The 15448-nt window shown below is 35.4% G+C and overlaps 2 protein-coding genes across 2 annotated transcripts; one reads left to right on the plus strand and one right to left on the minus strand.

Annotated features, from left to right (window-relative positions):
- Positions 1 to 233: 233 nt before the first annotated feature.
- Positions 234 to 5346, plus strand: LOC133778587 (uncharacterized). The gene is made up of 17 exons (XM_062218566.1): positions 234 to 400; positions 576 to 717; positions 873 to 923; positions 1034 to 1209; positions 1637 to 1714; positions 1807 to 1918; positions 1999 to 2083; positions 2182 to 2233; positions 2332 to 2393; positions 2471 to 2586; positions 2679 to 2797; positions 3335 to 3403; positions 3585 to 3642; positions 3780 to 3853; positions 4159 to 4207; positions 4653 to 4732; positions 5015 to 5346. Exons 2-17 carry the CDS (start codon positions 600 to 602, stop codon positions 5075 to 5077), a joined length of 1362 nt encoding a protein of 453 aa, XP_062074550.1. The 5' UTR covers positions 234 to 400; positions 576 to 599; the 3' UTR covers positions 5078 to 5346.
- Positions 5347 to 5650: 304 nt separating this feature from the next.
- Positions 5651 to 7283, minus strand: LOC133778588 (ethylene-responsive transcription factor ERF061). Its single transcript, XM_062218567.1, has one exon. The coding sequence runs from the start codon at positions 6904 to 6906 to the stop codon at positions 5941 to 5943; it is 966 nt and encodes a 321-aa protein (XP_062074551.1). The 5' UTR covers positions 6907 to 7283; the 3' UTR covers positions 5651 to 5940.
- Between the last annotated feature and the right edge of the window lie 8165 nt (positions 7284 to 15448).

The raw sequence follows: 15448 nt of genomic DNA on the forward strand, positions 1-15448 counted from the left end.
GGCATATTTGCAATGGCATATTTGCAATGATTGCTGTAGTTTGAGATGTTTTTTGCCTAGTTAAAAAGTTTGAGAGATTTTTCAATGCAAAAAAGTTTGGAACAAAACTCTATGATGACTATTTTTCATGGTGAAAAATTCTTATTTGTCACCTTGAAAAAATACTAAATTACTTATAAAATGAAGGACTTTGGCCAAAGCCATATAATTTCGATGACTTTGTAAACTAATAATTTAGACAACCCAAACGCACCACAATCATTTCCCGCCAAACACCCCACGTTTCTAAGCCCTCAGTCTCCTTTTCCCGCCATATCCTTCGTTCTTCGCTCTCTCAGTCTCAGACCTTTCTTCTCTGCCTCTCCAAAATTCTCGATCCCAAGCAGCGGCTGCCATTACAGTAAGTATTTTCTGAAGATTTTGAATTCATCAACTCCAAATGTTCTCCTTCTTTTGTCAGTGCTTTTCTATGATCAATTTGGATTAGGGTTTCTGCATTTTATAAATTGAATCATTCTTTAGAGTTGGCTGTAGATTATCCTTACCTCTATTGGAATTTGAATCACTCTTTTTAGGCTTAGAGTCACTGATCTGAAACAATGGCGAGGGAAGAGGTTGAAGCTGAAGTGGACAAAATGGAGATTGATAGAGTCGAACAAAGGGAAGGGAATGCGGTTCCTGAGGGATTCAATGCTAATTATCTCAAAGTTTATTACGGTAACCAATTTGGTCTCTCTTTGGTCTTGCTTACTGTTTCAGCTGCTTCATATCAATTTTCAAGTAATATTTTAGCAAATTATTGTCGAGGCTTGATTGCTTTTTATCAAAATTATGCCTGTTTTATTGCTGAAAAGGGAACTTATTTCTTTCAGGGAAGCTATTTCCACACGTTGATATGTTCAAATGGATGTCATACGGAAATGGTGAGGTTCTTATCCCAATCCAAGCAAATAATTAGCAATTTTGATTTTTTTAAATTGGTGTTGTTTGTAAAATTCCTCTTATTAATTGTTTTTCTGTGCCTGATATGTAGATGGAAAGCATCTTGGGTGTGACCACTCCTATTTTGGGCGAAGGGAATTTTCTTTCACTCTGGATAATGATATTTATTTGCGGTTCCAGTCATTCAACAGTGTGTCAGAACTCGAGAGCTCTATCAAAGAAAAATGTCCAGTTAAAATAGACATTGGGCCTGTTTACAGCGTAGATGTAAGATTTTAATTTCTCGAAAACAGTCAACTATTTGTTTTCTGCAATGTAAGATTTTTCAATCGAAGGAGTAATAATGTGATTGATCAATTTTTATTGCAGATTTCTTTTTACCCTAATGTAGACACCTATGGAGTTTTTTTTTTTTATTTATTTTTTGCATTGGAATGTTTGATTCTTGTACATATTTTATCCTAACATTTAGCTTCTAATACTTATAATTTAAGTTAATGTTTGGCTCACAAATAATCCAGCAATTGATTTGCTTTTGTATTGTGCAAGCATAGTGCTTGGTATGGGTTTTAGCCAGATTTCCTATCCATGTTTTCTTTTAGGTTTCAATTCTTTACATCCTTGTTTCTGTATAACTTGTCATGCTTTTTCTATCATTGTTATTATTATTTCTCTAATCTTCCTAATGTCGCAGCCTGCAAAGAGACGTGCATATGCACAAACTGGTGATAATGTTTTCACTCCCGTGGAAAGGGAGCTTGTTTTTGACATAGTAAGTTCGTAAACGTTTGAATTTGGTTAATATTCAGATTCTAACTATTTTTTAAAAATTATTTTTAACTTTAAGGTCCGACTCCCCTGTAGGATATTACAGATTATGATGATGTTAGATACTGCTGCTCAGGGGCTGATGTTTGCTTGGACTGCTGGCCACTGATGACAATTGCTATCAAAGTTATTGATACTGCTCTCAGAGGTTGGGGTGAAAAATATTACATATATGAGGTATCTTAGGCTAAAGAATACATGTCTTACACTGTTTCAACTTTGTTACAGATGACTTTGGTTTTAACCACATTCTTTGGGTATATAGTGGACGACGTGGTGTTCATTGCTGGGTTTGTGATGAGAAAGCAAGAAGGTGCATCAACAGTATCATTTGGTTTCTTACCTTATGTTTGTGATAAGAAAGGACACACAATTTATTTGCTTTGCTTTGTTTTTTTTTTTGTTTAAAAGGTTGACCAATGAACAGAGGGCAGCTGTTGCCGACTATTTCCGTGTCTACAAGGTGATACTTTGTCTAAGCTACATATGATTTTTTATCACCAATCTATTATGGTTAAGAATTATTTTGTAACTTTGTTGACCTCTGTGCTATTTTTCCAGGGAAATGAGAATAGTCATAAAAAGGTATCATTAATTGGTCCAGCTCTTCATCCATTCCTTGTGTAAGTATGAACATATGTCATTAGTTTTCTGAGACTAGACTCATCGTTTCCTCATCTAATACTTGTTTTTTCCCCAGGAGGTCGTATAATGAGGTTCTTAGGAACTTTTTTGAGACAAAACTGCTCTCAGTTCAAAATTTATTTTCATCTGAGGAGAGATATGAAAAGATCTTGGATATGATTCCGGATGAATGTATGCAATAAGTTTGTTCTTTTATGGTATACAGTATATAATATTACTATTTCATTTCACCTGTAATTTTCATAGTGTGATCATCTTTTCAGCTGTTACTTCTGAGCTTCGTGGGAAGTGGCAGGAGAATAGGCGCTCTTCTAATTCAAATGACATTAACATTACTCGATGGGAGCAGCTGAAACATCTGCTGCAATCAGGAAACAAGAAGGTAAGAAAACATATTTATTGAATAAATATCAACATTAGAAATGCATAATGCATTGATTTTAACACTTTCTGGAGGCACATCTATCTTGCTAGTGGGAGAATTAATTAAGGGAGTTACATTTTCTGTCCATTAATTGAATCTAGCATAATATACTGTAAGATGCAGTGCTTCAAAAGAAATTTTGGGGACTGGGGTGTACTGTTTTGGTAGTGTGAGGCATAAGTCTCAACTTATCCGTTATAAAATTTAAAAGTAGCATTGATAACCAAAACCAATAAATCATATAATAAAAACATGTAATAGAAAATAATGCAACCCAAAGTTTGAGCATCAATCATCTTAGAATGTGAAAGCTAAATAAAAAGTTTGATAAATTAGGGACAAAAGTTTAGTTAAAATGAGCTTGGGGCTTTAATAATAAATGTAATTGGGATTCTTGTATGTTTTCAGGGCTAGAATTTATTCTGTCCATAGTAGGTACATGCCAATTCACTTATAAAGTAACCTTATTTTGTTTTGCACCATTTATTGTTTCAGGCACAAGGATTGCGTAGATGCGTTGAAGAGATTGTTTTTTCTTATACCTACCCTCGACTTGATATGGAGGTATGTGCAACACTTCCACTTCACTCTTGCTTTCATATCAACTTTTGATATTGCATTAGAAATCCTCAAGATCATTTTACCGCTGCAAATATAGTAATTGATGCATTTTATGACAGCAAGTGTGCAAATCATCTGATGTGTAGATACATTTCTTACTGGCAACTAATTCTTTACGTTTTAGGTTTCTAAACACATGAATCATTTGCTTAAAGCTCCCTTCTGTGTACATCCAAAAACAGGTAAGTGTTTCTGCTTATTAACCTGAGTGTGGTGCATTCTCAACCACTCTACATGTTAGCCTTTATATGTATTGAAAAATTGGGACTCAAAGTGTCCGGATCTTCTTAATGTTGCTGTGTGTGACTTTCTGCTGTAGGCCGTGTTTGTGTTCCAATTGATCCAAGCCAATGTGAGGAATTTGATCCTACCACAGTACCAACTCTTTCCCAGGTGATGCTCATTAGTATTTATTTATTGCCTCACATCATTATTAATGTTGGAGATTTATTTTTTCATCGTTATTATTTGCCTGGGAGCAAAGAAACAAAAGATTTACTGTTATTGCCATAGTCTCAGTTTTTTGTTAATTTCCGGATGGGGCTAATTGTTGACAAAAAACCTTTTTACTAGTGCCTTTTCTCTTTTTTCATTCAATGGTTTGCTCCAAATTGCTACCTTTAACAATGTTTTATTGATTACTAGTCATGCAATTGATACATTTTCTCATGATTTGGATAATTACTTAACTTTTGCAGCTTTTGGAAGAACTCAACATTGGAGGGATGAAAGCAGATGCTGATAACGGTATGTAGATACAACTTGTACCATTATCTTTTTCCATTTAATATCTACTGAGAGACTGAATGTGAGAGATTATATAAAATACCATAACACACAAAAGGTGGCGTGATGAAGATGTGAACTTCTTTTGTACCTAATTCCCACGCCCAAATACCATTTGAACCAGAGCTGAACCAGTTAATTACCCAAGAGTGATTTCACTCCATTTATCATCCAAGTTGAACAAAGTATTATTCTATCACTGCATATCATTCAAACTATGAACCCAATTTAGGGGCTTTCCCTTCCCCTCCAAACTACCTGGATCTTAAAATGGCTGTATCCTTGCAACTTGGGTCAATAAATATTGCAGGATTATCCAATTCTGTTGGAGATTCGTTTTCCTTATTTCCTTAACGTTGTGCAAATGTTTTTTCTTAATTTCTCCTCCTCTTGTGTTCACTTGCAGATTGGGATAGGACTTCGCTTGGAAAATCAATCAGGTTTTTCAGAACTTCATTCCTCCAGCCTCTACTAAAATCCTGCAAGGTATGTGGTGTCCTATTTCATGTTCCTCTAAATGTTTAGCTGAGAACTATCTTTCTGAATAGGCAATTAGACAGCGCAAGAAGCTTGTGATAAAATGTTTTTCAAGTGTTAACAGAAATAAATTACTTCCAATGAATACCAAGGGAGAGCATGGCTTGTGATAAAATCTACACTTCTACATCTTCTATTGCCTTGTAGTCGAACCGTCTAGTTTTCAGGAAGAAAACACTAGATTTCTATTCAAAATGTAGAATGCAGTGATGTGTTTCGAATTTTTTGCAGGAGGATATTGAAAATTCATACAGCGCAAAACTTCAGCATTCAAAGAACTCGATTAGTTGGTAGCACATTCATAATTATTTTAACATGATGCTTTCTGTTTATCGGAGGCCGGTGGTGCTTTTGTTGTAATTTTATTTCAAGAAACTTGTCTTTCAGTGACTGATTGTTGTATATCCCCCACACCAGTCTTTCCAATGCAGTGTAACGGCAAATTGACTTGATTGTTAAACTGTGGTATCCTGCCTTAGAGATTTAATGGCTTAAAATTATGCTTAAACAGCACATGTGTAATCTTGAGTGTTTTCTTTATATTCGGATTCTTGCGAGACCAATGAGTTGTTGATAAACTTAGTTACTGATTGATTGTTTCCTTTGAGTTTTGATTTGGTCATAACGTGTCACTCTACATTCGACTTGAGAATCACAAGTCATATAAATCATTACATACCTTTTTGTTTACAATACCCAATTTAATAACAGATTAAATGTTACACGGAATTTTTAGAAACGACAATGAATCACTTTCACACATACAGGTTCAGGCAAAGGACCACAAGTTCGCTTTCACAACGCAATGCTTTTTTTTTTACTTAAGCCAATTAATCTCTGACAATAAACTAGAAGAAATAATCAAAGTTCATGAAATTACTCAGCAGTAATATTAATATTTAAAAGGCCATACACTTCTCCTTGTGATTAGCAATTGCCACAAGACCATTCTTAATGCCTTCATACAAAAAGAGGCACAACAATAACTTCACTAATCCACTAATTAGATACTCCAAAAAAAGCATTTCACTTCAACAGCAAAAACCTAGCCTTTACACTTGATACAACTCTAAACTAATAGAAGAGGAAAAAAAACACAGGATGGCTTTCACTAATTTTTTTTTTCAGAAAGATTGAGGTGGAAAAAAACTCCGTTCTCAATTAGCAAGAACTTCCCAGATCAATTCTGGGTCGAAAGAGGGAATCCGAGCCAGAGAGCAGTCTTCAAACATGGAGTCCTCTGCCACTGACATAGGACATTCAGTCGAAACAGAGGCCGGCGAATTCTCACAAATCCAAAACCCATCTTCGGACACCGCCGGAGAAACTATCTCCTGATCCAAGTTATCGCCGAAAAACAAAGAGGAAAACGAAGACGATGGTGAATCGAACGTCGTTGTAACTTTCGAACTATCACTCCCTTTACTATCCTCACCGGACTGAACATGTTCCGTACTGTTGCTAGTCTTCTTCTTCTTCTTCATCATCATCGATTTTTTGGCTTTGTTTTTCTTCACTTTCTGGCAAATCGCTTGAATCTTGGCGTCAACGGAGTTCTTCAGAGCATTCAACTTGGTCCAGTCTCCGAACCCCAAAACTCTTGGGTCCTTAAGATTGGGGAAGTTGAGTCGAGCATACTCACCTCTGAGCTTATACGCTGCCCTATCGTATGCGTAGGCTGCAGCCTCGGCGGTTTCGTATGTGCCCAGCCAGACTCTCATTCTGTTCTGAGGAAGTCTGATCTCGGCGACCCATTTCCCCCAATGCCTCTGTCTCACTCCCCTGTAGAGCTTCTTCTTGTACGGAACCGCCATGAAAGTTGTCATACGGACTGAATCCTGAACTGGGTTACTCTGGAAAAAGCGAGAAACGTCGGCGTTGGGCTTGTTTTCGGAGCTGAGCTTTTGGACGAGGTCTCTCTGCCTGTGGTAGACGGAGGAGCCCAGAGGCTCGAAAACTGGGCCGGCGGTTGCCGTCGAACAAGATGGGGTGCCACAGCAGTGTGAGAAAATGGAGTCTATTGTGTTCGTTCCACCTGTTAATATGAGATTTGATAGACATGATCGGATATCCAAACCTTCATTAAACGATAAAGGTGAGTGGTTTTCCAGCATTCTGTCCATGATTATAGCCACTTCTTTTTTCCGGGAAAGTTGGAGATTAAAAAAGAAAAAAACACAGCCGTGGAAGGAATCAAGAAATAAATTATAAAAAATGGGAAAGGGGCAATAAAAAAATCGAACCCTTTTTCCCAAAAGGTTGGACAATTTAGAATAGAAAATGAAAATCCACCAAGTGGACTTGGATGAACAAGAAAAAAGAGGCAAAAGTTGTAAACTTTCAAAAACAGAGTGATCCTTTAGTAATATTTGGATCAGTATGTAACTTGAACAAACAAGAGGAAGAAGATGAGGAAGAGCTTTTGGGTTTCTGAGGAAAGAGAGAAAAAAATATTTTCTTGTTGAGAAAAAGATATTGATTTTACACTGCTTTAAGACTGAGTTTGGGTTTCAGCCATATGTATGTATTTATAGCTGTAGTGTATTGTACTTTTCATGAACTTTTTTTAACCTTTCTATCTGTGCACCATACCAAAAAGTTCTTACTTGTTTGACATTTTGGTCCACCTTGCCCAGCAAATTTTTTATTCAATGACCAAATTGCCCTCGTAGACAAATTTTCCTTCTTAAAAAAAATTGTTAGCCAGGATATGTTTGGTGTGGGAGAATTATCAATTATGTTTCCTTCATTTATTTACTTTTCATTGTTGCTCATATTTTGAATAAACCTCTCCGACACCTCATAATTTAATAGTAAATTTTGGGATATTTGAGAAAGGAAATGACCTAATTAATTTTGTAAAAATTGATCAATTAGGTTCTATCTACTTTGTAAAGCATGGATAAATTTGATAAATTAATGTCATTAAAACTATGTTTGTAAATAGATAAATTAAGGTGTTATACTAACATCAGAATTTTTTTTAATGTTACTCAAGTTATGTTTGGTAAGTGAAGAATTATGTTTACTTCACTTATTTATTTTTCATTTTTGCACACAGGGCACGTTTGACATGTCATATAAGGAGGTCGTATTGTATTAAATAAGCGGAAAACTATGTTTGGAATAAATTTTGTATTGTATTAATTATTACAATCACAAATTTTAGTACAATACCAACGTATTATTCAATACATAAAAAATGGTATGTATTAGTTCGTATTGTAATATTTTTTAAATAAAGTTGTATTGTGGTAAGGCCTGGGTCGAGGTCGGGGTCAGTGCTAGAGCTGGGGTCGGGGTTTTAGGCCAGGGCCGGGGTTCAGGGTTTGAGGTCGAGATCTGAGGGCGGGGTTGAGGTTGGGGGCAGGGTTGGGGTCCGAGGTCGTAGGTAGGAGTTGGGGTCGGGGGCCAAGGTCCGGGGTCGGGGGCCAGAGTCCGGGGCCTGGGTCAGGTTCGGGGTTGGGTCGGGCGTTGGGGGTCGGGTCAGGGCTTGGGGTTGGGGTTTGGGATCGGGGCTCGGGGTTGGGGTTGGGGTTGGGGTTAGGGTCAGGGTCTGGGGCCGGATCGGGGCCTGGGTCTGGGGTCGAGGTCGATGTCGGGGGCCGGGGCTGGAATCGGGGTCGGGGGCCGGGGTTAGGGTCCGGGGCGGGGGTTCGAGGGTTGGGGTCCGGTCTTGGGCTGGGGGCGAGGTCGAGGCCGGGGTCAAGGGTTGGGCTTGCGAGTTGGGATAAGGGTAGTATCACCTATGATATCATTTAAAAATATTTATTTTATTTTGTTTTAATTTATACTATATAATTCAATTGCATACAAAACATAATATAAATTAATATAATATTTTAAGACAAGTGAATATCAAACATAGTGTTGTATAATAATAATACTATATAATATAATCATATACTATACAATATAATACAATAGGACATACCAAACATGCTCATAATAAATAATATTAGAGAAAGGGAGTGACCTAATTAATTTTGGGTTATAAAGATTACTACTTTATAAAAACCAAGAATAAATTTGATAAATCAATGTTAATAAACCATGTTGATAGTTACATAAACTAATGTATTATACTAAACAATCATATCCATTATTCGACAAAACAAATCACTAAGTTATATTTAGTTGAATTTATTTTATTTTCTTAACATTTGACCATTATAATCGACCCATTGTCTTAGTCAAATTGTTAGTCAGCTTAATTTAAAAGGGGGAAAGAGAGATTATCGGCCAACATATAAACGCAAGGCAATGTTCATATTGAGCTGGATATTGTTTTGGTGGGGGTGTTTTTGTAATTTCGAATGTGTTCTAGAAGAAAGAAAGGGCACAAACTGTGAATGTGTGAACTGAGTAATAACAGTAAAGAGAAACTGTTAACCCAAAAGAAAAAATTGAAGGGTTTTGAATTGAAAGAAACTACGCGTGGTCCCTAAAGAAAGACAGTGCTGCATAACCCCAAAAAGCTACTTTTTCGATTAATTAGAGACAGTCAACTTTTTGTATTTAAAGTCCACAACAATAATAACTCGTAAGGGCCACGCGTCTGCTTTCCCATTATTATTTCTCTCCAAATTCTCATATCTCATATCTCATATCTCCTCTCTCTCTCTCTTTTTCTCACGATAAACGATACAATAAATATACTAACGTAATTATTACTTCATGTATCCAATGATAAGAACTGTAGTAAAACTTCTTCGTGTTGTAATGTTTAACGATGGGACTAATATATTTTATTATTATAAAAATGTTATAATTTAAAAGAATTATTGTTATAAAATGTTTTAAATATATTTATTTAAATTTTAAATTAAATAATAATTACTAATTATTGTTATAATAATTATTGTTATATGTTTTAAATCAAAATGACATAAATGTATAATTACAATATAATTTTATCATAATATATAAAGACATATTTTTAAAGACGGAATCTAAAAATATTATAACTTATTATAATGTGAAATTTATTTTTATTTATTATTAGTCCCAAATTAAAAATAAAACTTTTTATGACTATATATAATTTATTCCATAACATTTTAAGGAGATTTTAGTGTATTTTCCCAAATTTGATATTTTTGGCAAAACTATATATTATTCTATCCCTACACATAGAACTTAACACAAACACATGAAAATAAATCCTTGAGAATTCTTTTTTCTCTCAAATCATCAAGCTTCTTACTTTCTAAAACATAAATAAACCCACCAACAAATTTCGAATCTGAATAGGAAACTCACATCTTAGTAGTTTCCAATCATTTTTCAGTAAAGGTTTACAAAGTTGAAAACAATACTTCCTTGTTCGAACAAGGAAATAAATTAGATTCTACACGTAAGTTCGTCATTTCAACACAAAATTAATTTTTAATCATTTTTTCAGCCTAGAATTATTTATTAAAATATACATACAAACTATTTTATAATACACCCATCACCTGTAACTATCAATATTACTTATTATCATTCTTAACGGTGGTCATCATCTGTTCTGTTTTATATAATTATATATTTAGAGGTATGTGAGTTTAGACGAGTTAGAGGATAATTTTGCAAGAAACATTAAAAGAAATATAAAGTTAGTAATATGTGTGGTATATGGGGGAGAATTGTTAAGGGAGACCATTGATGTTCAACAACATAAGGAGATGACATACCGATATGGGTGTAATCCAATATCGGGTCCCACTCATTTGAATTTAATAAATATTATAAAATATCGCTAACCAATCATGAAGTATCACCTTATTTGGTGTTGAATATCTTAAAATATCAAATAGCAATATCCTTTATATTGGACACATTTTTTTGGAGTTTTCCATGCCAAATTATTGGGGTACGACTTAGAACCCTAGTTCACGGTATTTGAGTAGATATTTTATTATGCATGTAGATGTGTAGTAATTACTTTCCCATTATTATTTATCTCCAATTTTTGTGTTGGTTAGATTTGAACCATTCAATTCAAAGAGTACGTGTACGAAAACGTAACATCCGGAGTCCAATACGTACGAGTACATGCCTTCAAAGTAATTATGGGTTGAAATAAACAATAAGCTCTCTAGCTATAGACCTATAGTACTATTCTTTTTCTTCTTCACCAATTAATTTTTTACCTTTTTTTATTTTTATGATATTGCTATTTACTTTGTGAGTATAGATGAGATCCAAAAAAGAAAGAAAGTACTTAATGTACATAAATTATATTAATATTATGTACGTCAGAAAATAAATTGGCTGCTTTGGAAATTACAAGTAAGGCATGGGTCACATAGCTAGTCTAAGTCTTATATATTTATTATTATAAAGTTTTAAAATATTAGGTTTATTTATTTTTGAATCTGTATTTTTTCTGATTATCTGTTTGGACTTTGAATTTTAAAAAATTTATTTTTGGACCCTATATTTTATAAAATGGTTCAAATAGACCCATAAACTCAATTTTAATGAAGAAAAATATTGAATATAGCAACACAGTTTTTAAGTGTAATGATTTTATTTTTGTTCTGAATTGCTAGTTTGGTAAATTATTTGTGATTTCAGTTGTGAAAACTTTGACCGAAATCGGGTTTATAGTTCTATTTGAACCATTTTTTTTACAAAACACAGGGTCCAAAAAGTAATTTTTTAAACACACATCGTCCAAACAAGTAATGAGACAAAACACAAGATTCAAAAATGTATAAACCCTAAAATATAACTAGTAAATGAATACGACATCCATGCCCATAAAAAAACTATTTCATAAATATATATCTAATAGGAGAACAAGACAGAAGTCTTCCAATTCACTATAAAATTTACATTTCTTTTTGTTAATCGTATTTTTTGAAGTAACCAAACACGTGCGATAACTTCTCAGACATGCGACTTCCTTAACACATGTTGAGTCCTGATATATACTTGGCGAGCAACTAGTTAATGAGAAGTGTATTTTGCATAACATTGTTATGAGGCAGTGAGTGTAATGCCCTGAAATCCCTAATGCGGTTTAATGGCTAGATTAGTAAGTCGGGAGGGCCATAATTGTTTAATTATGCCATTAAATGATAATATCCATGTTTATGTGAATTATATTATAATATAATATTATATGCATGCATGTGGGTCCACATTTGATTATTATGATATTTTGGTAATTTGGCCCGTTGAGGTCATAACTGTATATTTGAATGCATGTCAGTGACATATTGTTGAGACCACATTATAATGTGGGTTTGTTCGAGCTATTCGGCATGAGACGATCTTGGAATATTAATTAGCAGTCTAGTCATAACAAGTTTAAGTTCGGGGTTCGAGATGAGTCTCAGGGTGATTTTAATGATTAGAGCGTTGTCGAGAATTAAAGGGTAACAGGATATGAATTATTGGTGTTTGAGATTATCGAGAATAGCGGGAATTGGAGAGCGCTAATTATGATTAACGAGATAGGTGAGAAATACCAATTTTGCCCTTGGGAGCCTTTAGAAGCCCTTAATTGACCTAGGGGTATTTTGATCTTTTCACCCCTAGGATAGATATAAGCCATTTTAGGCTGTGAAAGAAGAGAAAAACAGAGTATCACTTGAAGCTTCTCTCGTACCTTCTTTCCTTTAGCTTTCTTTGTGATTTTTGAACCATTCTTGAGGATTCAAGCTTGGGAAGTAAGTATTGGGAGTTTGGGAGAGTGTTCCACTATTGAAGAGCATCATAATCTAAGTTTGAGGTAAGTTTCTAGCCATTGAATTCCCTGGTTTGCCCTGTTTTAGTTCTAATTTGCAGTTGAGTTTTCTAAGTTGAATACTTGGTTTTGTTGGGAGTTTTGGCTAGGGTTCTTATGGCTGTGATGTTTAGGGTATGTGAGGATGGTTTTGGGGTTCATTTGGCATCAAAAATGGGATTTGGAAGCAGTGGAATCGATTTAGAACTAAAGGAGTCGAAGAAGGAAGTTTCAGGGGGAAACTGGTCTGGGGGTAGCACTACAGCTCCCATCAGAGGGCGCTGTAGCGCTACACAGCCCATCAGAGGGCGCTATAGCGCTACACAAGATGGTTTCTAGGCGGTTGGGGGTTCTGAGTATAGCGCTGGGGCGCTATTGAGCAGCGCTGTAGCGCTTCTCTGCTCCTCCAGAATCTCGTTTTGAGTGTTTTTAAGGGTTTTTGGCTCGGGGTTTCAATTCTTAAGGCCCGGGATCGAATCTACTCACCGTGTGGCCATGTTTCGAGGTCCCAAGAGTGGGGTTTAGGTTAAGACCCTTTCATTGTTGATTTTCATTAATGGAGGTTATAATTGGTTGTGATTAGGTAACCACTAAGGAACCAAAAGGTTGATCGTTCTCAGGAGTTGTTCTTATTATATTTCTCGCTCGAACCCGAGGTAAGAAAACTGCACCCTATGTATATGACATACATGATTGTTGTTGAGGCATGTTGGTTGATAGATGTGGACATTGATTGTATATTAAATGCTAGCGGATGTTGTATACTTGTGTATGGCACTGGTTAGTCAGGGACGACACTGGTCGCGTATCACTGACCTAAGAGTCAGAAACGGCATAAGCGTCCTCAATGAAGGGCCGAATGAAGATTAGATCTAATCGATATCAGCGTTGAATGACTCTAAGGCATTAATGCTGGATCGACCCTAAGGTCGATGAACTTATAAGCGCTTGACTAGTCTAAGCTAGATACTCAAAGCCAGGGCCTAAAGCCTAGGTGATGGCTTGTCACATGGCTAGGGTACAGTGTTCCATTGTTATGACTCTATGGTCACGAGGTAGGTTATGTTGGTGACTAGTCATCATGCACCTAACCTGTTTAAGCTAGTGAAAGGTTCACTTATCTGTTAAGCCCCGGTGACCCTATCGTCACATGGCTAAAGGGAGTTGTACCCACCTTAGTGACTTTTCCTCTGTCACTTATCTGTTTTGGACTGAAAGTCCTGAATGATTATTATGATCATTGTTGATATTATATCATGCTATATTGTGTTTTCTTGCTGGGTCTTGGCTCATGGGTGCTATGTGGTGCAGGTAAAGGGAAAGAAAAGCTCACCCAGCCTTGAGTGGAGAGCTTAGGTGGTGATGTGTACATATGCGGCCGCTTGACCACCACGGCCAAGGAGTTCTCAGAGGAACTATGGGGTTTACCCTATTTTTTCCGCTTAGGTCGACGGGTTTGTAAATTTGAAACAGTAATGACCATTTTGAGTTGTAAATAACTTGTAAATATTTTTGATGGGCCCATGAACAGTTTTATGAATTTAATAAAATATATCATTTCCTTTTTATTGGTTTTCCACCTTAACCTGTTAATAACACTTAGAAGCACGTTTTTAGGCAAAGGACTCGGGTAGCGAGTCAAATTTTCGGTTCACCGTAACTATTCTGGGGTAACCAGGGCGTTACAGTGAGCGAGTCTCTGAGGACCTATGAAAGGTCTTGAGGTCTCCAATCCTAAAGGGAAATCCAAGCGACGGAGTCTAAGAAAGACATAGCTCTCGGAGGCCTTCGACACCCTGCGTGAAGACTATGACCACGTGTTTGCTTGAGAGATGCGGAGACCAACCTGACACGCATGCCTAATTATCTTTGACATAAATGGCGGTTACCTTGAAATGTGGGTGTTTTCTATGTACAACTGACAAAACAAGATGTTAGAAAGATCAGTATCACCCTTGGAAATAGTAAGTAGTGCGTCATTTGACTTTGACACCATTATCCAAAACATGGTTGTGTGCACGTATGAACAGAAGTTGCTGAAGAGCTGCTCGGAGAGGAGGGAGGAAAATACTCACTTGGTGATCATGAACAAGTCTAGGCCAATTTATAGGCTATCTTAAGCATATTTAACCTTTTTTTTCTTGTTCTAATCATAAAATAAACTTGTACTTAACAATTTCTATGTATTAAACTCCAATCAGGATTTTAATTGATGTTATTTTTTATTTTTGAGAATTTTTAATTTCTGTGTTTCTCAAATTTGTTCAAATAAACATTTTTTTTTGGTAATGCATCATTTGCTTCTTGAAAAAGTTGAAACATCAATATTTCTCAAGAAAAAGTTGGTAAAACATTAACTATTTTAAGAGAAAATTGGTAAAACATTGGAAATAGAAGTTGTGAAATAGAAGTAAATTTCCACATAATACATTGGAAATTTAAAAACAAATAAATACAAAATGAAGAGTACATATTTTGTTATGTGCAAATTAAATTTTTGATGGAATAAAAAACCTAATTAATTGGCAATTGCTAAAATTTAAATTTTAGGACCAATTATAATAAATGATGCAATTTAAGGACCAATACTTCAAATACATACCATCAAATATATTCACGTGTGGCATATCGATCAACTCATGGACAATTAGGCACTCCTAGTCCTATAGTTAGATTATAACTAAGCAAGACCAACATTTGATTGAATTTATACTTGTTTATTTCTTAGTATTAATTACCTTTAATCATAATGCCTAAACTTAAATTTATGTACATTAATTAATTATACACAGAGAATCATTGATGTGTCCACAATTAGGCACTCCTACCTACCTAGCTATAAGCCTATAAGTATAAGTATAAGTATAATTAGAGCACATACAAGGGTATCCCCCCACCCCTCTCCTTTTTTTTTAATATTACAAAATTATATGATAATTTATTAT

Source organism: Humulus lupulus, chromosome 5, assembly GCF_963169125.1.
Source record: "Humulus lupulus chromosome 5, drHumLupu1.1, whole genome shotgun sequence".
Classification (NCBI taxonomy): Eukaryota; Viridiplantae; Streptophyta; class Magnoliopsida; order Rosales; family Cannabaceae; genus Humulus; species Humulus lupulus.